The sequence below is a fragment of the Temnothorax nylanderi genome, unplaced genomic scaffold, assembly GCF_030848795.1.
Source record: "Temnothorax nylanderi isolate EJ_2023f unplaced genomic scaffold, tnyl_v1.0 TNYL_tig0038_pilon, whole genome shotgun sequence".
NCBI lineage: Eukaryota > Metazoa > Arthropoda > Insecta > Hymenoptera > Formicidae > Temnothorax > Temnothorax nylanderi.
Genome location: NW_027249100.1, coordinates 230,280 through 256,466, shown reverse-complemented (window position 1 = coordinate 256,466; position 26,187 = coordinate 230,280). Strand labels below are relative to the sequence as shown.

The following is a 26,187-nucleotide window of genomic DNA, read 5'->3' as shown; positions in this document are numbered from 1 at the left end:
TTGCCTCTCGACATCGGCTCTCTCACCGATAATCACGTGAAAAATAAAAGGCGCGCTTTGTCGGGAAAATTGATCTCTCCGTCGCGTCGTTGTTTTGTCGCGTCTTAGTTTACGAGACGAGCACGCGACAAATTATTTACGTGGTCGCCTTTACAGATTTCTTTACGAGAGAAGAATGATTTATGCAATTTTAAAGCGAAATTTAAAGATTGCTTGGGACCAGGCTATCGAATTTTTAGCTCGAGGGAAGAAACTCCTTCAAATGTTCGATTTTACGTAAAAGATGGTTATTGTAAGAATATATATTAACCTATCAGTGTATTACATTTTGTAGGAAAATGTTTACGTTCGGTACGTGCAATTCAAGATACAGTTTTTTCAGATGTGAGCGAAGGGAATAACTGTAATGGGCGAATATCCCCGAAACTATTTGAAATATCAAAAAATCGTTTCGAATTTTCAAGCAAAAGTTTGATGGAACGTATGCGCGCGTATGCGATGGAAACATGGAGACCCTATATATAATCGAATAACTAAACGTCAAAAATCAGGTGTCAGATTTCGTAGTTACACTCGAACAACTTGTTACCGTTTCCATTTAAAACTAGTTCGTTAAAAAAACTTGAAAATTCGTAAAATCTAAAGCACATTAACTTTACAATATACAAAGTTTTACAAAAATATTCCAAATAAAATAATTATATACATACATATATATTTAAATATAGAAAAGTTTCTTAAAACATTTTTTAATTTCTTAAATATTCTATTTCTCTTATAATTTAGTTTTTGGTGCATGACATTCCGAATGTAAATTCTTGAGAAATACAAGTGTGTAGGTATTAAATTGAAATTATCGTTGGAGAATTAAGTGAGGTAACGTAATTATGATGCATATGTTAAATGAAAATTATTTCCGGTTTGTAAATTACAATGCAATTTTAATTCAATTTTTAACATGCACCGTTTTATTTCCACACTGTCGGTTTTCATGGTTATTTTATAATTGTTAGTGCATCGATTTTACACGGCGGCAGTATTTAAAACGTATTTATAATTTTACATTTTGCTTTTTGCGATTACGATTGTTTGTAAGGTGTCGCGCGTGCGGCAGCGAATACAAGTTGCGGCGGTCAGTAGTAAAGGTAAGGCATGAGACCAACGCGGCGTTGTTATTTCCTTCCTCGTCGTAAAATACGTAACTACGTTAGCGGCTTTAAGCAATCGAGATTCGAACGCGATAGAACGGCTGCACCGCGTTTCTGTAGCAGTTTCTCTGCGGGAAGCCTCCGGGGCGAGAAACTTGATATCAAAATAAATGGCTGTACCATATCGTGACGTTGTAAAGAATTTGAGAGAATTCAGGCGTATACGACGATGTTAAACCAAAACAATATTGTACTCGTGATACATGTGAACATTACGTATCCCAATCGGCGATAAATCCGTCAAATCGGAGCATTTTTTTTTTCAAAAGGTGCATGATACATAAATAACTGCGAAAGTTATGTAATAAATCTCTAGGATTGTTATATAAAATTTCTGCGAAATTACTCGGTTTCGATAAGATCGACGTTTTCAGAATAATAGAAACGGAGTTGGGTGGAAAAGTGAGGAAGGTGCGGAACACAATTTAAAAGTGGAGAGGAAGAGGTCAATGCAATTCATGAAACTTCATGAATACGATTTTAAGCGTTACAGAAATGAAAGAAGTTACCACAAACGATAATTGTACCTTTCCATTCTGCATAATTATACGATTTCATTCAACAAATGTTCTTCCTTCGTTATTCATTGATCTTGACGAATGAATTTACCGATCTAATAAATGAAGAACATCATGTCACGAATGTATTGAGGGTCAATAGTCTCGTTACTCGTGAATTGCATGATGAATTACACGTACGGTACGGTACCGAACTCTCGTTAGGCGAACGACCGACTCGACTGGCCGATAGTTAAAAACAACTAAAGAAAGACAATATCTATACCGCGTACCGCGCGCGTGCGAGTAATAACTTTGCCGAGTTATCGCAGTTTTCACATCGACCGTAAATACCGAGGCACCGTGCTATACGAATGAAATTTTCGAATCGAAATAAAATGTAGAGGGACCGAACGAGATTGGCGATCCAGGACGATTGGCAATATTCACAAATAAAGGGACCGATTCGTTATTGGCGTGCAATGTCCGATTTTCAACGATCAACAATAGCGCCGCGATCTAACTCGAGTTTTTCGCGCGCTGAAACATAAATCTCGGGCGCCTTGCACGGAATTTTTGAGTTCGAGCAAAACGCCGGAAAACGAATGCGCGCGCGAAGGGAAATGGGGACCTCCCAAGATCGAAATCGGCGTACAGCTGCCAGAAACGACGACGACGACGAGGAGGAGGAGCCGCGACGTCTGACAGGACGAAATATCGTTCGACGTATTTTAGAGATCTTACAGGCACTATCCGCCGAAGGTACGTATCGACACGTAGAGCCGATACCGGTGATCCAACCCGAGAGATCGCAGGTTGAAAGAGGGAGGAATGTTTCTACGTGTCGATGCAGTTACACACGATGTTCCTGCGCCGCGCGAGTGGCTTATCGTGAATGGGGAATCACGGGGCTGTATAGAGATGGGGCCGTCACGCACGAGAGAAACCAAAGTACTCCAGCTACAGTGCGCGCTGCAGATCGCGCATTCGACAAATGATCCTCTTATTTCGAGCGCGTGTCTCGTCGATACGCAAAATGCATCGCAATGCGCCTAAATCAATCGCTATCGGGTCGTTCGGGATAGACTTAATGTGTAAAAAGCGATTGCCGCCCTTTAATCCTTGTGAAAATATACATATAAAAGAATAAGATTTTAATTTGTTTTAAAACAAATGCGAAATATTTCCATCAAATTAATACATACGCAAACATTTTGGATATTTTATTGGTATGTATATGTCTATCACGATGCATCTGTATCACGTACTGTTGACGTGTTAATGTTAAGGAGTTAAGAAGATTTAGATTTAAGTGATCGCACGTCCGCAAGAACTTACTGGAAACTTAAATCCTCTTAACACTTTCTTGACACCTTCTTAACACGTCAACAGGCCGATAAGAAATATTATTAGTAGTCGCGATAGAATGAGAAATTGACAACACGATAATAACGATGAGAGCATGCCGTGTAAAATTGATTTCACCCGTTTTCCTACGTTATAACGGAAAATTCACGCTAAGATTATTGATAGGAGCAGAGTAAAAATGATCGCACGATGCCCCGTGAAATTGGTTTAACTTTTTGAAGAATAGATATAAAAAAATATAAAATTTTTCGAAATTTGCTATCTCTTTAAAAACTTGACTAAACTTTTAATTGCATATAATAATGAATTCAGGTCATTTTTTACAAGTGGGTTAGTCACGGAAATAAAAATTTTCTTTGTCATATTCTTTAAAAAAAGGATAATCTATATGTTAGTTATTGATATTTTTATAGAGAAAAGTTTTGCGAGGATTCAGTGTGGAGTCAATTACTTAACGAGATATCCGCGTTGGAATATCCGCGTTGGAATATCCGCGTCAAAAAGCTTGGACGCGTTTCCAAATACGACAACAGCATGGCGCAAATCCTCGTTGCGAGGGAGTTACCAATTCGGCGACAGCGTGTCGGGGATGAGCAAAGTCGGGGTGTGCGAAATTAGAATCTTTATCTCGATATAGCGCGAGTACAGACCGAGCGACCGGAGTCTGTCCCGCGTTCTATGCAAATTTTATCGTACTTGGCATGCTAACGGCTCGCTTAAATCGTTCCGCGATCGCCGGTCCGGCATTAACTACTCGATTCGTCTTTGACTCCCTAAACACTCGTTTTACACTGTTGCTGACACGCTGAGACGTGTATTGCGTTAGGTCAAGTTAATAAGGACGGCCGCGGATAGGCGGGATGAATCGGGCCATTAATGTCCCGGAGAAGAGCTCCGGGAAAGTGAGATTTTCCTTAAACGAGAGTTTAACAAAGTTCCCGGTTATTACGACAGAATAGCCAACTTCCGTGATAAGGAGGAGGATAGGAGGGGCGATGCACGGCCAACTTCTCGCTGGTCGGAAGGGTAAATATTTCTCTTTTTCTTTTTTCGGTGCGCGCGAGGCTCAGCAAATTTTTATCTCGAGCGAAAGCATTAATTTGCGAAAAAAACGACGACACCGGAAGTTCGGCTGCCACGCTCGACTCGCAGACGACGGGCTTCGCCTTCTTCGCCTCCGTATTCGCCGCCGCTGCCCTCGCGTCGTTCTCTCGAACAGCGCTTAACTTTCATCGCGAAACTTCGGTATCATCTTGCATTTATTAAACCCTCCAGCGTATTTGGCGAATATTCCTCGGTATCACTATGTCAATGTCGTATCGTTCCGCCGCGCCGCGCCGCGCCGCGCCGTGGTAAAATATAAACAATCTTCTCGATAAATTTGCCTGAACGATCTTATTAAATGTTTGCGTGATTACGCGATATTTGACGGTTGCCAAAGTAAAATAATATTCTCCGCAGTTCCGCGGTAATTAATGTTAAGTTTAACAGAAATGCAGTGGAGACCTCGATCTTTGACGAAACAAGAAACTTCGTCAGAAGTAACATGTATTTTTAAGCGACGCGATATACTTCTCAAATATCCACCTTAAAATGTATAATGAACTTATGCTTTTGACAAAATATTTACGACCGTGTATATTTTAAAGTCCTGACAAATTATATAGCCGACGTCTCCGCTACATCTTATGTCATTCGCACAAGAAGGTGTCTCGTAATACTCTCCAGTCAAACTAAAGCACGAAGTTCCGTAAGAGGCTAATGCGATGCAATATATTCGTGCGTGTATCTGCATTAGATTAATTAGCGTACCTCATGTAAGATTTCCGCGCTACATATGGTAATTATACCGCGAATATGACTCCTCCCTCTTACGAGTAACTCAAAAGGTTGTTTCAATCCTTTTACGCCATTTCTTAAATAATATTATACGAACGATTACATCACAACTGTTATATTGTATCGCTTTATGTTATGTTATTGTATCAATGAAATGCGAGAGTTCATGTAATAATCGACATAACGACTAATTACAACGCGAAGTTTCTGTACGGAACGTAATAATGCAACATACAATGCACAATGATTGACGTACAAAAGGTAATTACATAAAGCTTATGATTAATAAATGCTGCGCATCGACTTTGCAGAAGAGGGCACCATCTGCATGCACATCGTTTAAAGTCTCATTCAACCGCGTTGTCGACCGGTTGTAACGCGTTTACAACTGCTTATTAAATCCATTGTGGCGCTCGGTTCATTGTCGGAGCGCTATGTTTATGCACGATTATGGTCAACTCGAGAGACACGTAATCGCCTTTAAACATTTTTCATTGTGTACGACCGTAAAAGCTCTAGTCTTCATTGCGAGTAAAAATTTTTTTTGATACTGTACGACGCGCATCGAATTTCCGCGGTTTTATTATTAACGAGGTTTATATGAAAAACAAGAATAATTAAGGAGTAAAAGAATAAAAACAGTCAGACAATTTTGAGAAAAATAGAATTAGAAATCCAAAACCTTGCGTACTTTGGAAAAAATTGTTTGAAACATAAATATAATATATAGGATAATTTTTAGAAAGTAAAAATATGACACATGAAAAACAGAAAAATTGTTATATTTTTCAGAAGATTTATTATGTTTCATATTTTCTATATTTCCTTAGATGAACTTCCTGAGTAGTACAATATTTTATTATGCTTTTTTATAGAATATATGCAGTACTAAATGTTTGGTCTTTCTATAAATATTTTGCTAGATATTTTTAAAGCTTTTATGCACGTCTTGTTTCAAGTTTTCTTAAAATTTCTATTCGCGCGAGCTCTTCCTCTGTACTTATCTCGAACTTCTCTCAATGTAAATATGATCCTGGCAAAGTCGCTTTTTAAAACTTTTCTTGAACTCGCCCGATAAATGTTTAACTCTTCTTTATAATTCGATAGAGTCATTTACTAACAAAGACATCGACAAATGCTGAATACGCATACATTTCCGTTACAATATAAAATCTTTTTAATTACACTGCAATTTGTTTGACAGTTGGATTTTTTATTAAAGTTAAGCGATTTTTCGATACACGATACGCGTACATTTTCGTATTACCTCTCCACACACATCACTTTTCGCACGCTCCGGCGTTTTTGCAAGAGAGGATTTGTTTGATGTCACCACATAGCTGGCAACTGTTAATACTGAAAAAGTACATAGTTAAATAATGCTTTTTTACGAAAGCCCGGCTCGTTGTCGGGGTAACAGCAGATATATGGATATATAACAGCGAATAACGCATGTCAAAGCGGAATGGCGGCTACGATGTGTAGAACGGGTTGAGGCTTAGCATACGAATATCCGATTCTCTGTTTGCGGGGTTGCTACGACGACCTGATTTACATAGTTATTATGATATTATGCGGCTGCAAAAGGATTTTTATCATCAGCGCTGTCTACGCCACGAAGGGGGAAAGGAGGTACAAGCTGTGACATACGCTTCCTTTTCTTCTATGTCGTTTTTTTATCGCGTTCACAGTACCCGCGACGGATTAGATGATATAAATCTGTCAAACTTCATTTTTCACCTTTCTGCACTTTCCTTTGGAAGTTTTTTCATTTCGCCTCTAACGAATGTTATTGTAAAAATAAATGGAAAATATTTGTTTGCAAATTTCTGTTATATTGTCCGATCTCTTTTTATACATAAAGCACGTTCCACTTCTATTTGAAATCAAATTGATCGTAATTTATCTTTAGGTTTGCTCTTTTTTACCGTGATATTTAATTCTGTGCTGTTTTTTACCTAGTTTTTCGCTCTTTTTATAAACTTGTGCTTTTTCGATATTCCAACATTTTCTTGTGATTAAACTATTTTAGTGATAGCTTATCTAAACAAAGAAAATATTTTATAACGAGATTGACATGAGATGAGATTTAATGTTTAATGTTTATAACAAATACCTCTTGGCATAGGTATATTACTTCATCTTTACTGAAGTTTCATTTTAGTATACCAATAAAGACGTAGACTTTTCATAGATTTTTTTAAAAAAATGCGATGACATAAGCGGATTATCGATCCATCACTCTGAAAGTTGAGAGGTTTTATAAGTTTCTTCAACTTTATTAGTCAGTCATAATCTCCGCTTACTTTTATATGCTTAAAATACGGTTAATTATTGATATTATAATTAATTATATAATCTATATATTACATCATTATATATATTACATGCGTATATACATAGATAAATACTGATCTTTTTCTATTAATTATATTTACAGACATTTTTCAGGCATTTTAATTTATTGCATTTTTTAAATTATCTACAGAATATTGAACATAAAAAAGTGGAAATTTTAGAACCTAGAAAATAAATTACATGAAATATATTGCATAAAAAGCATACGCAATCGGTGATAATAATAGATGTATTTAAATTGAATGAAATTAAATTAAATTGTAACAATAGCTTTGGCATATTGAGCGAAGAAACATAATGAGAATATTTATACCTCGATCGTACCTTATTTCAAGTTTCATGTATTTCAAATTTATAACCAGAACTCCCTTATTTCCGAAGAGAAAATCGCGAGCGATCGCAGACGTGACGTGGGCAATTTTCCAAGTGATTTTGGTATACACGTGTAACGGACGAGAGAAATCGGTATTTCACACAACTCACAGCGGATGTCGGCAATCGATCAACGGCAAAGAGAACTCGACTTGAGAACCTAATAAACGCCTGCCCGGCTCTTCCTCGCCTCGGCGGAGGCTAAGCGGCGCGATACCAAAGCGGATTATTGAAACGCCACTCGAAGTCGAGGGAGGAGAAAAGTCCGTCGGTCTTAGCCAGATTCGCGGGATTTTAAATTCTCACGGCTCGAATCCCTGCTGAAACTTTTCTCTATCGCGCCGCGCCGCGCCGCGCCGAGCTTTGGGCCGTAAATATATATCGTCGGCTCGCGTTAGTTCGCCATTCCACATCCTTCCCACCGCGCCCTTTCCACAGGCGCAAGCTGTTACTCCGTTCGACCTCCAAATTCCGCCGTTGCATCCCCGTTTCAGACGTAACCACCCTTCTGGTGGTGGTGATGCTGGTGTCGGCGCGGCGGCGCCGGCGGCTCGCTGTCCCCAAAACCGATGCATTTGCCGCCGCCGTCGACTACGCCGCGATAATTCCATTTCCGCGAAGCGGCGCGAATTCGAAGTTTAATTAATCGAGTTCACGTCCATGCTATCCTCACCTATCCGAATCTCCCTCTCTCTCTGTCTTTGTCTCACTCTCTCGTTCTTTCCCTGTTGGCGCGTCTCTCGCTTGCCACGATTCCCATCTTCAATCCATCCCTCTCGGGGACAAGGTTTGATCCCGGAAATTAGTAAGATCACACATGCGGAACACGGAGGTTTCCCGCCTGTTAGAACACTATGTGTATATATACGTCTGTACCTTAACATTACATGCATACCGATACACCCCGGGTACGATCGTATGCAAGTCGGTGCACACGATCGCGTTACACAATATGCACGTCGCGTTGCCTCGCTCGGTCGATCGGTTAATACGCCGCGGAAATGTGCACCGTCCTGAGACGGCGGCGGCGGTGAAAAGTTTACCGGAGTCAACGAGAAATTTACAAGCGTTCAACGCGCTCGATCGAGCGCCTTGAACGGCCGTTTCGATGGCTTTTCTTTCTCGTTTCTCGCGCGGAAACGCGATCGACATTGAGCGATGCCGAGGTGACGTAACCGAATCCATTATTCTGATAGGCAAAAGCGCTCGATAAAGAAAATTAATATAAATTCCCTCCGCTGCGCCTGCAGCGTGAAGCTGTTGATGTTGTTTTTTACATCATTTCTTAACGCTCCATATACATGTAATAATATTCAACCCAATGGTGGGCAAAATTCTGTTTAAGTAAATTTCACTTCTCTACTTGAAATTAACTGAAAATCAAGGGCTTGCTATATGTCTAGTATTAGTAGTTTAGGAGTTTAGTTTGTAAACTGCCTGAGATTAACTGCACGACGGTATTGTGTTACGCAGACGTTGCACATTATGTGCCAGCATCGTTAGAACATAATTCGCGTGAGCCGCTTCATTTCATTCGCGTGGAGCACAAAAATTATTAGAGCGTTTCAACGTTTTCGTTAACAAAGGATCTATTGCGCGGAGCACGGATGCGAATTTGGAGTGGCCCTCCCCCTCCCCCTACGAGAGGTTCTACTTGTTGCAATAAACACGGCTACCATCTGTCTGTCCACGTGCGGGAAATTAAATATTTCAGCATTAATAGAAGCGATATTTTTGCGCGCGGGAAGACAGCCGTGCACGGCGCGCCGGCCAAGTGCGTGCGGGAAATTTCGCACGGGAGGCACAGAGCTGTAAAAAAATGTGACCGCAACTGCCAACATTTTTTATCGTCCGACCATAAGCGCGAGGAAGTGTGCGCGAAATTGTATTTATGTGTAACTTCGGTCTCGGACAATGGATGCACATGCATGTGTGCACGTGCAGCGCAAACGTACGCGTTGGTATGCGTGCACGCAAATAACATGTATACGCGTATATTACGCACTCGCGATTCACCTCACGCTCCTTCGTTCCTTTAATACCAGCTCGCTCACGTATGCCCGCACCCGAGCGCGCGTCCTTAACGTGTAAGAAGATTACTACGTACGTGAGCGCGAGCGAGAAACTATACTTGAAACTATTTCTCATTCGGGCGTATGGGTGTATAGGGCGCATAGCACATATTAATATTAAGCACATACCTACCGTGCAAACACGCGCGCGACGCTGGTCGTGTAGTGTGATATAGAGTGTGATATATAGAGTGTCTCGGGAGTTACGCACTTTTCCTGACTTGCGGAAGTTACTACCAACTACGAGGAGCGATTGTTTCGGTGTTGTCGATAATTTCCGGATTATCCGGCGTTAACGGTCGAGGATTCTTCGTAAAATCAAAGTTCACAGATGCGCAAATAACAAATCTCGCTTTTTTCCGCGTAATTTAAATCCTTTTCAGACGCTGTCGGCGTCATAAATCTTAAGCGTTTATTTTTTAATCATAAATGATACGATAAGGACTCGCATATTTTGCACTGCAACAGCTTTCTAATTAGCGCGCTAATTAGCGCTACATCTAAACATACCCCAGCGGCGTGAAATAAAACCCCCGCGAAAAATTCCGTTTATAAATCAGACTACTGAAGCAAGAACTTCTTTCGTTAATTCGCACTTATTAAATCTCATTTCACTGCACTTTTCAATCAACGACGAAAATAAATTTTGCCATTAAGTTGCGCATTTCAAAAAGAATTAGTACCTACTTCGTTATTGCGATATGTTAAAAAAATTAAATGGCTATAAAGCGAAGAGACCTTTTAAGGGATCTTTTGTTAAGGGGGCGAATTGTCGGTTCGCTCAATTTCGAATTTGTTCACGACAATTGAATACTCGAGGGTAGATATACGAGTGCCTGTATATTCGCAATTGCATACGTCCCCGCGCTGATGTATACCTATATAATCGCAAATGTAATTGGTTCTATACATGGTACAACGTCCTTAACGTTACACGTTACGTCGAAGCTTCCTCAGCGTTAACAGCAGTGCTCAGATGCGAACGGCTGCGCGGCCTCGAGACGATGGTCGAAGCCGTACAGAATGTGTTGTGTAAACGCAGTTAACTACGATAACGAAACACGTTTTGCCCGCTATACCGTGGACACGAGTATATACATACATACATACATACATACATATATATACATATATATATAACCTATATATATATATACACATACCGTTATATAGCATACGCTGATGTCTAAAGGTATCCCCGTGGAATACTATCGGAGAATGGTGCTTGTGTCGCACCTGTGACGCTAAATGCGAAACTTTAATCTCACGTCTTAATCGCCCTTCTGACGATCAGAGTAATATTTTTGGAATTTTACCGTGCTTACTTTGAATGTAAAGCCGGTTTTCGTTTAATGTTTTAATCGCCGGAGGTAATCACGGATTATTTTCAATCTCTGGCTGAAAGCGCGATTAATTATACATCCGTATTCATGGTCGCCGAGTTGTTTGCAACCGTATTTGACAAATATCTATTTTACGAATTACTGTTTGAAGATTCTATTGTCATTTTGTTCGTATAATAATCCTAGCGTGTATTGTGAATAATTAGTGGTTTGTCCAAATAATAATTAATTGATTAATTTGCTTTCACATTTGTGACCTCATTTATAGCTTTAAATTTTAACTTTTCGCCACAGATTTGCAAGAAGATTTGCATAAATATTTTTCTCGAGCTGCGACATACAGCTATATGGCTTTCTATTTATCGCTATCTCAAGATTTTACGTAAAATGTATTTATCTATGTGCCGGTTCGGTTGAAGCAACCGAAGCAAAGCTCTGTTTCTACTTGCCTGCAATGTATCCGTATTATGAACTATCTGGAATGATATCACAGTGCGAATAGGCAGACGTATTGCGACGTCACGTATTACGGAGATAGACACGTACGAGTATATTACACACGAGGATCTGACATCACGCGCGTACCGTGGCATTTGATAGATAAGATCATTACACTATCCGAAGCGAATGATAGCAGCACTGTGCAACTTGCATTACATCATCTCTTAATCATTGCACGAATGAAATCAACACATCCGATATATCGACTGCTCCTATATCCTTTCATATCATGGCGCGTCACATCGCATATTTTCTGAGTTATTTTTTGCAATCTTTTAGTTAATTTCGTGAGAGTTTAATTAATCAAGAAAAGTGATTTATTATTGATTTTTTTAAAGAAATTATATCTTTTAAAAATAAATTATATTATTATTTTAATATGGCATAGGTACGATTTGACATAGAAAGGAAGGTATGTACGAAATATTTCAAGCGATTTTAAACGAAATACTAATAATACGCTTGGAAAATTCTTGCCTTACAAGAAATATTTAATTAAATAACTTAATAATTCTTATAATCTTTTATGTTAATTATTTATTTAACATATCAGCGCTACGCTTTTTATACGCTACGTATTAAGACTAGGATAAAAGAAGAATATATATTAAAGATATAAAAATGAGTCGATCTTTGTAAAGATCAATTTTTCTCTCTTTATAGTCTTTTACCGAGTATTTAATAGCGATCGAAAATTCTAATTGTAAATGTATCCGACTATACTTTATTTCGCTCCGAGTTTACGTTCAATTCTTCCATTAATTTTTGACGATAGATGAATATCCACTACATTTACATGTAATTATTAACGCGACACAGTTATTGGCAAGTCTCGCGTCTCGCTTGCAGATATTTTTCCCTTCGTTTGAAAGCATGAAACTTCACCTGTTCTGAACAGGATCGGTACAAAGGATTGCTCTTAGCAAATTTCGCTTTAGTACGCATTTTGTTCTCATCTTTTTACACGGTGTTCTAGTTTCACCTATCAGTTATCGGCTATCGAAATGTTAAGCGGAACCGCCGTCAGTTGTCAGAAAGTGTTGAATAAGTAGGTGAAGTTAAATAAAGAAAGCGGCAGATAGGTAGAAGAGTCATTTATTACACGCAGACGTTTCCTTTTTAAATATCTAACTAAAATACATGAAAAAGATAAGAAAATTTAAATGACAATTATAGAATCTAAAATATACGATGATCTATAACTTCAACGATTTAAATGATATTTCTTATTGGAGAGTGAAACAATTTCCCCCCTAAAGCTTAATTTCAAACTATACTTTCTGCAATTTCGAAAATTTGCATATCATATATTGCACATAGTTGTAATTGAAATGCGCTTGTCGAGAACAGACATACAAAGTATAAATAAAAAGAAGATAAAGAGGGAGAGAGAAAAAAAAGAAGAAAAGGAGAATGTATAAACGACCTGTCTGTTTCTGGCGTGCATCTTTCAGGCACGCTTGCTGACGCATAATTGGCCAATCCTTCTGCATGCATACGTCACGTTTTCGCGTGCCTCGCCATGATATTCCGTCTATTCCGTCTATCGTGCGCATAAATATCACGCGTTAGATTCGTAAAAGGACGACTTGCAGCGGTCCGCTCGCATACGCTGGCGCCTAAGTGGTAAACTTATAAGTGGCGAAATAAAGTTGGGCAGGGGGTTTCGCGTGCACGCGCGCGCGCGCGCGCATGCTACCGTGTCTGTGACAGTTTAATTAATATCTTTCATCCTCAAAGGAAAAACTTGGCGAACTAACCGGCATGGACCCGGTTGCAATGCCGGGCCGGACTAGAACCACTTCAACTTCGGACGCAACGACGACGACGGCGACGACGTCGACGTCGACAATTCCCCACCAAATAGGACGTTCTCCGTGCGGCTCCATTCTTCTCTAGTTCTCGTTTACGTTTTTCCTCTCGCGATCAACCTCTGATAAAGTTTCGTATACTTTTCTTTTCTTTTCTTTTACGGATGATTTTGCGCTTTAGCGCTAACAAACTGTAAGATACGCGCGAATGAGAGTTTTCGTGGCAAAATTTTGCTCGCAAAAAATATATTAATCATGTTTACAAGTTATTAAAAATGTAATGAATAATTTTATATATCGTATTTACAATAGGTAATATTGTTTCTATATTACTATATTGTTGTAGTATATATAAAATTATTTTTGTATAAAACGCTACTGTATATATGTATATGAGTACGTGATAATGTATGTTTGCTTTCACTATTTTTATTGCAACGTCAACGATTAAAAATAACACGGATATCATGTACTGTCGCTTTGACACATGTAGATTTCCCGACCACATATCTCTGAATGCACTGACGATTAGCTTTATGAAGTATCGCGATAGCGATAATGCGCTCCCGACTGTAGAAATCGCGAAAGAGGGAAAAAAATGAAGGTGATCCGACGAGTTTGTAAGCCGCGATTTCTGAACAATCCGCAAAAATAAACGAGCGTGAAATCTGCATGCATCGAGTTTACTCCGCAAACTCACTGCTATATCCAACACCAGTTATACTCTTTGAAATATTTTACGAGCTTTACGAGTTCATGACATGTATTTTCCCATTAAATTAAAGTATTTGAGTTTACACGCTGATAATTACGCATGGTTTTCAGAGATTATACGGTAGATCGATGCATGATCAAAAATGAAGTAACAGAAGTCCTTTGGGGAATTTGCGAAAAGCTGATTATATTATCCGATTGTTTGTAATACGAAAAACGTAACTGCATTTTGCATTATATTTGTAGTAATATAATGAAAGTAATTTCCCTCTATAATTGTTGATATATTCAGTGCATAAAATTTTACTAAGCTCTGAAAAAACTCCGTTGAATAAATAGTAAATTTTCGTGTGACTGCGTCCCGTGATGAAAATTAAATTAGTCTTGATACACTTCCTGTTTGTTTAAACGGAAAGCTGGTTTAAGCCGTTTAAGCCACGCTTTCGTGTGTCGGATCGAGATTTGCGTGAGGAAATTTTTCTCCCTTTCTTCGCCAAACATTATCGGGCTCTATGATAAAGGCAACGTGTATCGCCGGTGCAACACCGTATAAATCTACCACGTATAGATAATATTTCACAATGCATTATTCAGATTTTTCACAAAGCTTTATATGCTCCGCGGGGAAACCCTTCGACGTCGCGGAGTGGATGCCGGCTCGTGTAGGAAACACGTGACGTTACGGCATTTATTTACGAGTCGGCACGCAACACGAAGTGATTCCTTTTACCCCGATTATTGCCGGTCAAATACCCCGATCATCGACACGAGAGAAACACGCGATCTTATCAAATAATTGAAAAGCTGCACCGACGCACTTTAGAGGAGATAACCTCCGTATCACCGTTATCATGATTGTAAAGAAACGAAATTATGATTCGCACGTTAAGTTAAATATTTGGAAAATCGAGTTTTTCCTTTTTTTATATCTCTTACAGACTTGACTTATATAAAATTACACTAGATTATCTTGTTTTATATGAATTAAATTTCAATAGTGATTGTAGGAGAATTATTTAATGTTCAATTTTGTTGAGAAGAATTATTTAATGTATTTAAAAAATCCTAAATTATCTCTGTTATCGAAACTCATTAAACGAATATGATGAAGGTGTTTGTTATTTACATAATTTGTGAAAACAAACATAAATATTAATATATTAAATGTCAAACATAAATTAAATAAATTGTATTTTTAGTAATCTATATACGAATGAGACGTGCTGAAATGATAATAATATTTCATTTGTTTCTACTTTTATGTCGCAAATTAATATCAATTAGCATATTATGTCAAGTAACGGGAGATAATTTGTACTCGCGTCGAATATAAACTGTAATTTAAGCAGGATACATTTTAGCACAAGGAATAATCTTGCGAACCCTGCTGTATGTTAAGTCGAAAGATATTCGAGGGAGGAACCCTCCGAACATTTGCCAATGTTTATTGGAGGGGACCGAGGGTAAAAGATACTTGAAGCGAGAGACGCGAGTGTCCTTTATTTTTCCGACGGTAATACGGGATATTTGCTCGCTCGCATTCCTCGGCACGTGCCATTAACGCTGACGAGAATTTCCGTCTGCGCGACGCGGAAAGGAGCGAGAAAAGGAAAAACCAGCTGGCAATATGCAGATGAGTATATATACGGGTATGTACCTGATAGCGTCGGATTCGTCGCGGACGAGGAGCCGTCTTGGCGCATGGCGTCACTGGTAATTGCCGTTCCGCCGAGATTGGTGCTGTAGTCTTCGAGAAGTACGCAGCACAGTAATAGCCGTGCCACCCTCATTCTGAAAAGAACGAAAGAAAAGCTTGAACGAGAATAACAAACCAGCGCGTTCTCTGTCAACCCGCGCGTTCCGTCTCTCTTTCTCTCTCTCTCTCTCTGTTTCTCTCCTTATATCTTGGACTTTTTACTACACAAAGAAATACGAGGAAATTTTCCGACGTTTATTGCACTTTGGATACGATTAACCCACGATAATTGTTGCAAGGTGCAATGTACAATAACGCGAGATATTTTGGTGCGTTCTGATTAATACTCCAAATGTACGATAATTAATTAATTAATTAATTAATCATGAAAATACAAAATGAATTGAAGCCGCAGGATAATAGCATACTCGCGAAATGTTTGCGAATTGTTCCAAAATGTTTGAATGTGTGTATTGAAACAAGCAATTGTTATTTAAAGATATATTAAAACACAGTACTTTATATTACACAACATATTATGTTTCCGGAACATTGAAACCTTAATTATTGTACAATTATTAAAGCTAAAGTCGGTTATATCAGCAATGTGTGTGTGAGAGATGTATAACGTTGTTGAAATTATTGGAGATTCTAGTGCAGCTTTTGTATTTTTACGTAAAACTTGAAAAATATTTTTTCCGCTGCTGTATCGATTTATACGTCAAAAAGCCAATTTTTGAAAAAGCAAAACAACATTTTATTGATGATGATGATACTTGAAAAAGCCCAGTTTTGAAAATCTCACTGAAATGGATACAGTGCATCTCGTCCGTCTCAATATATCTCACAGTGTCTCGCTATGTCTTTTATATCTACATGTCGTTGAATTTTATAACATATTACAGCTGTAATTCTTTGTGAATTTCGAACAAAATGTACAGATAAATGGATAGGGAAGAAATAAAATTTAAGATTAATGTTAAGAAATAAACTTTAATCTTAATATTTATTAATTCAAGATAATACAATAGAATTCCTTCCCTATTCGCATGTTGTAAAATCTCTTAGGAGAATATTAAGCTATCAGGAAAATATGCGCGATATTAATGATAAACAGTTTCATTGTATCATGATATGAAACAATAATGAAAGAGAAAGGAAAGGTGCCAAAATAATATGACGGAAATACTCTTGAGGTTAAGAGAACGGAAAGATTTCTAACAAGATACACAACGCATAAACTAAAAACTATATACTATAAACTAAAGTAAAGGAAAGTAAACGACTCTCTTAATCGGCCGTGCCTATCGCGAGAAAACGAAGCTTTCCGGGGTTGAGGCCACCCCTAGCTGCTCTCGAACCGCCGAAGGCGGCGGTGGGTGAACCGGTTAACGTGTTGCAAGAACTTTCTTCTCGTTCACGCGCCGTACTCTCTTTCTCTCGTTCGTGTCTCTTTTTGTTTTTTTTTGTCGTTTTGCGCGCTTCTCCTTGTCTCCTTCCTCGATCGATACATTTGTCAAGCGACGTATAAACGCCACTAAGTTCACGGCAATTCCACGTAATGTACGAGGAGAATCGACCGTCAAAGTGTTTTGCCGGACTTGGGTCGTACATCCTGGATGCTGCGACGCGGTCGTTCGTTGGTCGTCGCCCTTCGGGGAAACACGCGCGGGACAACTACCCTTTACGCCATCTCGTAAATAACTATCTCGGCCGTTTAGCGGCGGAGATTTCAGTCCGCATATACGAGGCGGAATTCAGCGCTCCTCTTGGCCGCGTTATACTACGCCGCGCTTATACGCCGAGTAACTACTCATTTTTATTTACGACAGGACCAAATGAAAGCCCCTCTTGGTCCTGTCTCGCGCCGACTCGCTCATTACCCCTCGCTCTTTCACGGGTTCTACCCTTTTTTTTCTCTGGCTCATTGTCACTCCACCGTCCCTCATCTAGCACGCCAATGTCAGATTATGAGCTCTTTGTCCCATCACGCTTACGTGTGATCGATGGTCCTTGCGGGCCGGACGAAGGGAAAGATTTTCCGGCGAGAGCGTCGTGATTTTTTTGAGAGATTGAGGTTAAAGAGGAGAGATATCCGAGATATCATATACCCGCTGATTGCTTGTGTCACTTTTGTATCGCGCGAAAATACTCTCGTTTTCGAATATCACGGAATTTTCGCCACTATCACTCGCCGCCGCCACCACCTTTTCCTCTGGCTCTTAATTTCGGCCTCACTTCCCGACTGGTACTTCCCCGGGGTTCTTTTACCTCTCCGGTCTTTAGAAGCAGCTTCTCCACTTGCAATTTTATCTGATGAAAGCCAAGGGAAAAACCCGGGGCCAAGCTGTTGAGCCAGAGTTTAGTTCCCCGGCCGGGCGAAAATCTCCCTGGCGTTCGATTATCTGCCTGTAAAAAAATATTTCGTACCGAGATTTTATTTCTATCTGGCTGACGGTCTTCCTTCCGCCTTCTCGCGCACTCGAATTTAATTCTCGGCAGCTTGTCGTAAAGTAAAAATCATGACGTATCGATCGCGATCGATCTCTTGCCCGATAAATTCAGGCGTCTTGTACCAGCCTTGTCGGGGAGGCATCTGCTCTTTTTATTCTATCCTTTTATTTTATGAATCCGACGATACGGACGGAGTACTTTCACGTTCCATCTGAGGATCGCACATATATCTTCGCGGCATCTCGATTCGATAAGATACGGCAGAGAGAAATCCGGGACCGCGCGCGCCCCGAAGAGGCGCTTGATTTATTCGAGTACGGCGAAAATCTTTTATTCCTCAATTATCGTCGCGTGAAAATATTTTAATCCGCCTCACGGAGTTTAATTCTCGCTCCATTTCCGCTGCTGTAATTTCCACGGCTCGATTTCTCTCTCTCTCTCTCTCTCTCTCTCTCTCTCTCTCTCTCTCTTTCTCTCTTTCTCTCTCTTCTTCTCTCCCTCCCCTCTTTTCATTGAAAATATTTTTCCTATCCATCCTCCGGATGCCTCGTGTCTCTTCGATCGGATGCATTATTCTCATACGCCTTTATTGAATTTATTACCCCGGCTCATCATTACTCGCTGCATTACCGGAATCGCTTCTGTCGTTTAATCCTGATCTACTCTCTCTTTCTCTCGTTTGCTTATTTCCGACGTCGTAATATCGGACGCCACCTACTACAGAGGTAATTTTCTACGAGGTGTGAAGTAAAAGCGCGCGCTTATAAATCTGATTTTCGCTATTATCGTGAGTCACTCGCCGCGAAGAGATTGACAATATCAACATCCATAAAGATGATCTTGTACAAGTAATATTCCGTACTCTTACACTCTCTTAGGCCGCGTTTACCGCGGCCCGGATGTTTGCCGACAAACAATCGCCGCGGGTAGAAGAGAGTCAGGCGAATGTTACCGCTAAGCCGGAATACCAATCGGTCCTGCTATGCGGTGCAGCGCGATAGAAACCGCGTTCGGGAAAATGCTAAAATCCTAGAAACGCTAAGCGAAAAACACGAATCCCACGGAGATTTATACGCGACCAAATTTTCCTTCCGCGAACGTAAATTCACTCCTCGCTGTGGAATAATGACTGTGAAAGTTTCCTGTTCTCGTTTCACTGCGGAATTTCAGGATTTTCCGAAAAAAAAAGGATTAGCGCAAGCGAGAAGCCTGGTACATACGTTTCTTCTAAGTCTTTTATTCAACATGTTAAAAAAAACTCTTAAAATTAAAGCTGAAACAGACAGAGAGAGAGAGAGAGAACAGTCATGTCACGGTAGCAGATTTTGTTATTTTTATAAACAAATTAAAGTGATTTAAATAGAAAATGTAATTTATTAGAAAAAATGGGCTTTTTTAAAATTTCGTCTGAAAACTAGATATGTATTGCCAGTTTTTGTAACATTATATTTACATTATATTTGTTTTATCATATTAAGTTCTTCTAATTTATAAAAGCATCGAGTCACATTTATATTTGGCGCAGATATAATATAAAATTACAATATATAATTAAATTTGATATATTTTTTAGCTTCGAATGTAATTCAAGCCGAAATACTGTGTCAATGTATTTTATTTAAATCTTAAAGGATTACTACAATTTTATCGGAGATAAAATTAGAAAGAATGAAATTTCTTTGCTGCAATTCATCCATTAATTCTTCGAAAGTAAAGTGACAATTACAACATATATTGTTTTGATTTCTTATTTTCTTATAAAGAATATATCATAGAAGATTTATTCACAAATCTTTTTATTTTTTCGTTTGTATAAATTTCTATTTATTTCTAAAATTCAACTTAAAATTCCTCTATATCGTATTTTCACACGAACAGTTTCGTGTCATGATCAATACCAAGAGATTGGCAGAATACATAACGATCGTTATAAAATATGATGAAATGGCAACGTATACGTGAAACACGCGGGAGACGCTAACCCGAAGTGACATTGATCTCCATCGCTCGATCGAATAGAAAATATAAAAAAATGATATACGACGAAAGAATTTACTGGTGTAGTCAGCGGGCTTAAACTGTCGTTCCCTAATAGTCGTTCTCTTCAGCCCGTCTCGTCGATTCCCGTTCGACGAATCGATCGGTGCCAGCCGAAAATCGTATCCAAGCTGAGTTAATCGCGTCCGAAACGACGTTGCGAAAAAACTCCCGAGCGACCGATCAATTTACCGACAGACTTTATCTCGGGCAGCGTTCTCAATAATCTTTTTTCTTATGATAATACGTCCCACCCCCACATCGCCAAATGGAGCAGATTTGATTCCGCCCCGCGCAAGGAATCTCCGTGATCCGCGATTCCTCATACTGACGACGTTATATCACTCTGAGTGATTTATTCCGGCTATCGCATCGCACCGAATCACCCTCTCCCTCTGCCTCTCTTCCATAAACGCGAAGAATAATTTCAGCCAGCATAATACCGCGGATGGACATATGTCTGCTTTATGAGTGACCGGTATTGTGCGGAAATGAATTAATTCGGATATCACGTAAATCGTGCATAAACATCATTTCATCTGAATAGAATTGCTCTAAACGTTCTACAACGGTGAATTCGTATAATCACGTCGCTATGCGATATTTAGTTTCTCATAAGAGAACATTGAAATGAAATTTCGGTATGTTCGGTATATAAAAGAAAGTATTTATAGAAATATATTTAATATTTATAGCGGATGTTATCTGACAATGGAAATTTTTTAAATAATCTTTCGAAAAATATATTGTAATTATATTATAAGAAATATCTATATTTCATATTTCCTTCTGTATCGAAAATGTTAATATCATAATTTTATTACAAAAGAAATCATATTTCTTTCTATATCAGAAATGTTAATATAATACATTTTATTTTGACAAAGCGAATTTTAATATTTTCTTTACGATTAATCTTGCTTTCTCCAAATGTGCAGTATTTTTCCTCGCTTCTTTCGATTTATCTAGATAGATGCCATATATTTTTCCTTCCAAGACTGAGGAGATATGAACGAATGCATTTTTAATGTCCATATACGAAGAGTTCGATAATGGATGTATTTCGTGCAATGCGCAGTGTCATCGTTGAAAACTGATCTCTTCTGAATAAAAATTATAAAATATTAATTCTTAAAAATACGGATGAGTTTTACGTATTGTTCTATATATATATATACGTATAAATTGATAAACAAATTTTATATTCTTTAGATAATTTTATATTTACTTTTTAACATAATTTTAATTGCAAAATAGTTATCAGGCTGTTCAAATATTTATAAATACTTATGTAATACCTATGAGGATTAATCTTTCAGAGATCATCAAGAAATAAGAAATGGAATTTAATTACATTTACGAGAAAGAGTCTTGTATATAAAGATATAACATATTAATTATTCAGAAACATTATTCTATTCTAAATTTACTTTAAATCAGCAATTAAGTTCGCGCTTCGTTTCTGAAGTATAAATTAATCGAAATTATTAGTAGCCATCAGATGTATTGACTTGTAGACTTTGCCTCGTAAAACTGTATTGTATATAAACACATTTTTACTTGCGCATACTCCCTTCTGTCGCTGTATACGAGAAACACGTTCGGTATGCGACTCGTATAATGGAAATGGAGGGAGGGAAAAGAGAATATCTAAGCTCTCTCTCTCTCTCTCTCTCTCTTTCTCTTTCTTTCTGCAGCATCCACGCATAACGTGAAATATAGCGCAATAACTCACTGCGTGCGTAAAATGCTCTAAAACGTCCTTTTAACAATATTGTTTACGTTAACGTTGGAGTAACACCGGTTTTACGCGTACTCGCGTCGATTTTTATTTGAGATCCCGGCTGCCATGTTCAGCGCCGGAGCAACTTATCACGCAAAAAAGAACGCAACTACACTACAACTGCACCGTGGCGAGCTAACGTGAGCATATCTCTTCCCTCTCCTGTCTTTTACTTCAACCTTGCACATAGTGCGTCGTCCAAATTACAAAGACCACTCCGCATCCGTGTTGACAATGGACTGTTATCTACATGTCAAACTCACTCCGGTTGTACCAAAGGGATTCAAATCCCCGAGCGTGATATCACCGTTTATGACGGAAGATGTGTATAAAAATAAATTAACTTCACTGTCAACTCTAACGGAAAAAAAAAAATTAATAATTTCATCGAGGAATATTACCTCGCGAAGAAAGTGTAGCATTATACTGGCAAGAGTGTGACACGGCGCGCCATATACGCGCGTAAATCCCTTTTTTTTCCGCTCTTTCGTTCGCGCACTTTTTCTCTCCTTCCCTCCTCAAGTGGACCCGCGAATTTTGCACGTTTTTCAGCGGAGTCTCACCCGCACGATCGTGAGCGCCGCGCGCGGCAAAACTACACCTCCGTCGACGGACGCATTCCCGGGCGTCGGGACGCGTGTACTGACTGCGTCGAGCTGGTCGCGCCGTCGAGCGAGTCGAGAGAGCGGCGTCGGGACGCTCGTCGTGACGGGACGCGCTCGACTCGCATGGCGCAGGCCCGCAGGACTATACGGTATCGCTTTTCTTCTTTCCCACTGATTCTCCTAGCTCTCTATCCTTTCCCTTTCCCCCTTCTCCCCGCTCCCCCCTCTCACTCTCTCTCTCTCTTGTCTCTCCTTATCTCTCTTTCTCTCTCGTCCTATCGTTCGCGCCGTTGGATATAATATTCAATTTATTATGTACCTTTGATACATGCGGACCGCCGCGCCGGAAAAGTGGGAGGCGCGAATGTACGGCAGCCACAGGCTACCGGCTCTCCTTCCGGGGAGAAATAAAATGAGGAAAATATGAGAGACGGGAGAAAGAAAGAGAAGTGCGAAAGGACGAGGGAACGAGGTTGCAGCGGCGGAGGCGGGACGTGATGGTGAGGAGGAGAGAACGGACGGAATCGGCAGCGTTCCGCTCGAGGGTGAATTGTCGAGATATTGTCGATCGGGCAGCTCGCCCCTCGATAAAGCGCCTCGGTCAAAACGTCCTCCTTTTTGGTGCTCGACCGGTTGACGAGCGGGAAAAAGAGTGCCCGGGACTGAAGTGCCGATCGCTATGTCAAAGACGATGGAATGAGGAAAAAGCACGACGTTGACGAGAACGACGACGACGACGACGCCGACGATGCCGACGATGCGCCGAGGGGATCGAACCGAACCGGATCCCCGGCGATTGTGCGGATTCGTTCGTGCATGTTCGCTTTTTTGCTAATTGTTGACGAATGAGACGTCGTTAGTATTCAGATTTAATCTCGAGAGATAACATGACGACTTTATCGCGATTGATGTATCTGGAATTTCCGCGGGGATGACTGATCTGCACAGAGTATCAATTTGGGTTTAGCGAACCCACGGACCTCAATACACTGCAGACATTCTCATCATTTACACCTGTACACGGTTTCCACAGTAATGGCGCAATAAGCATTTGAGAAAGTGTGGAAGCAAGACACAATTTAAGGATAATAAAAAGAACAAGAATTAAACCGACGTACGTATTTAATCTGGACGAAGCAACGTAGCGAAAACTGAAATTCATTTTTTATACATTCTATAATTAAAGAAAAACAATTAAGATATGTCTAGGACGGAAAATCGAGAGAAATTCGTGTGTTATTTCAATAATCACGGTTAATTATTCGTAATAGTAATAAAAAAAGTAATTTAAATTTAGATATTGTGTAAAATATAGATATTAATCTGATATAATTGGAATTTATACGTATAGTATTTTTTATTAAAAATTCTGAAATGTCTCTTAAGAGCTTTAAAGATAGAAAAGGTTAAATCGTATCGTAGAAAAAACTGCCCTTTTAAAAGGATGACATAATCGCGTAATGTTATATCTGTAATAAACTTTAAGATATGCCATCTCGGAGGCAAAGTAGCTTGCATATCGCGAACTTTTGTTCTATCTTTCATCGTAATGAAAATTTTACTGCAAGTCCGTCGAATCAGAAATTTGTTTAGCGGGAATTAAACGCCGCTATGAAAGATATGCCAAATAGGAGCCAGGCTAAAGGTAAAGATAATATAATTAGCTACTCGCTCAGCTTATTAAAAGTTGCTTTAAGAAGCTGCCAAGATATCACGAGATACTTACTTTTAATTCATGACAGCCACCGCTCGTTGAGAGATTGTTTCAATCGAAATTACGTAGAAAAGAGAATAAACGTTATATTTTTGAGATATCGGACTTGCATATTTTTTCAAAGGTACGAACGTATTTTCTGGACAATCTCACGCAAAGTTAATTGATCGTGGCGGTAAAATAATTATTTTTTTCCTATAAATCTTATCTATATCTTAAATTATGTATCTTGCAAATTAGTTTTTTTTTTCAATTCAAACTCTGTGGACAGGTACTGTAAAAGTCCGAAGAAAGAATTTAATAAATATCACCAATAACTAATAACATTTTAAATATTTAATTACATTTTGCCTTCTTTATCAATTTTTATATAAGATAATTAACCTTAGTTAACCCCCCACACTTATTTTCGAGTTCTTAATTTGCCACACTCCGGTCCGTGAGACCGCTCGATTTTGTCGCATTGTCATTTTCATTCTAATTAATATTTTTAAGCTTGTACTGTAGAAATTGAAAATACAGACTCTGAATAAGATGTTTATGATAATATCAGGTCAAGAAAATAATTTGAATTTAAACTGAACTTATTATAAGGAAACTAGAAAATTATATTATTATGTGAAAACTAGAAAACCGAAAAACGTTCGACGGTCCACTGAACCGGAGTGTGGCGAGCTAGGGTTAATAATATAATTGACATAAACGATATTTTTACTCGATCACGAAGATTTTGTTACATTATAAAATAGAACTAAGTTTAATTCGTAAAATAATACTTAACATCTTAATGTTAAATACATTATTTAATACATTATTAATTATTTTACATTTTCAATATATTTAGATGTTAATATTTCATATATTAAATTTATAATTTATTAACAATCTAATACTCAACTTTTAAGAACCCTTTTAAGCACATTTCAATTACCAACACTGCCCTCCGTGATGTGGAAACTAACAATAAGCTAATTGAAATAGACCCTTCTCGATGATGAAATTATGCATACGGATTAGTCAAAAGCCCGAGGGTACTTCTCGTAGGTGTAGTACAAGACGTCGAGGGCGCATGAAAAATCGTGAAAATTTTTTCTAATATCTCGTAACACGAGGCGCGCCGAGGTACAAAGGCGCACACTTGCGAGGCGTAAGGCCGGAATTTATGAGAGAAGAACATTCCCGGGGATAGTGCCGCGGCCTCCTTCTCGGGCGGCTCCTCAATTATGACAGTGAGAAAAAGTACACATTAAGGGGATTGCCCGGGGGCGGCTGAAGCAAGCACATGCATAGCGCGCTACAAAATTGCCGCTTAAGCTGCAGTGGGCGGTGATAAATGTAGAAAGGTTAGAAGCCCGTTTTGACGTGGGGGAAAAAAAAGGAAAATAAGAAATAAGAAAGAGAGGGCGAAGGAGGAAGAGAGCGAGTTCACCGCAAAGCTCGATGTGCTTATTAAAAGAAAGGCGAGCTGATGAAGTGCAGCTCAGCGTCTCTCCCTCTTTCTACTCCTTTCTCTCTCTTTTTCTCTTTCTCCCTTTCTCTCTCTTTCGCGTCTTCTCCCCACGCGGTGGTTGTTTCGTGATGAAGGGACGCAACGAGATTAACCGTATTCATTTGCGATGCTCGTTTCCCTCGTTCGGTGGAGGTTGAGAATTTTTTAGGTCGCGGTCCTCAATCATAAATCCATTAAAAACCTAACAACCAGCGGAGCGCCGTGCGCACGAGTGCATCTGTACATGTACGTCTGTGTAGTGGCGCGGGTAGTGTGACAAATGCATTAACTTTTAATAGGGGCCCTCTCCGCGGGCGGGAACAATG

General features: G+C 39.2%; 2 protein-coding genes across 2 annotated transcripts in view; one reads left to right on the top strand and one right to left on the bottom strand.

Annotated features, from left to right (window-relative positions):
• The window catches only part of LOC139771300 (lachesin), a 50,888-nt gene extending 28,166 nt beyond the window's left edge, over window positions 1-22,722 (bottom strand). Inside the window, exons 1-2 of the mRNA XM_071703961.1 lie at window positions 22,455-22,722; window positions 15,741-15,874 (exon numbers count right to left, since the gene is read on the bottom strand). Of these exons, the coding sequence (XP_071560062.1) occupies window positions 15,741-15,873 (133 nt within the window). The 5' untranslated portion in view covers window position 15,874; window positions 22,455-22,722. The remainder of the gene's footprint in view (window positions 1-15,740; window positions 15,875-22,454) is intronic.
• The window catches only part of Pygo (pygopus family PHD finger), an 86,336-nt gene that overhangs the window by 8,481 nt on the left and 51,668 nt on the right, over window positions 1-26,187 (top strand). The window lies entirely within an intron of this gene.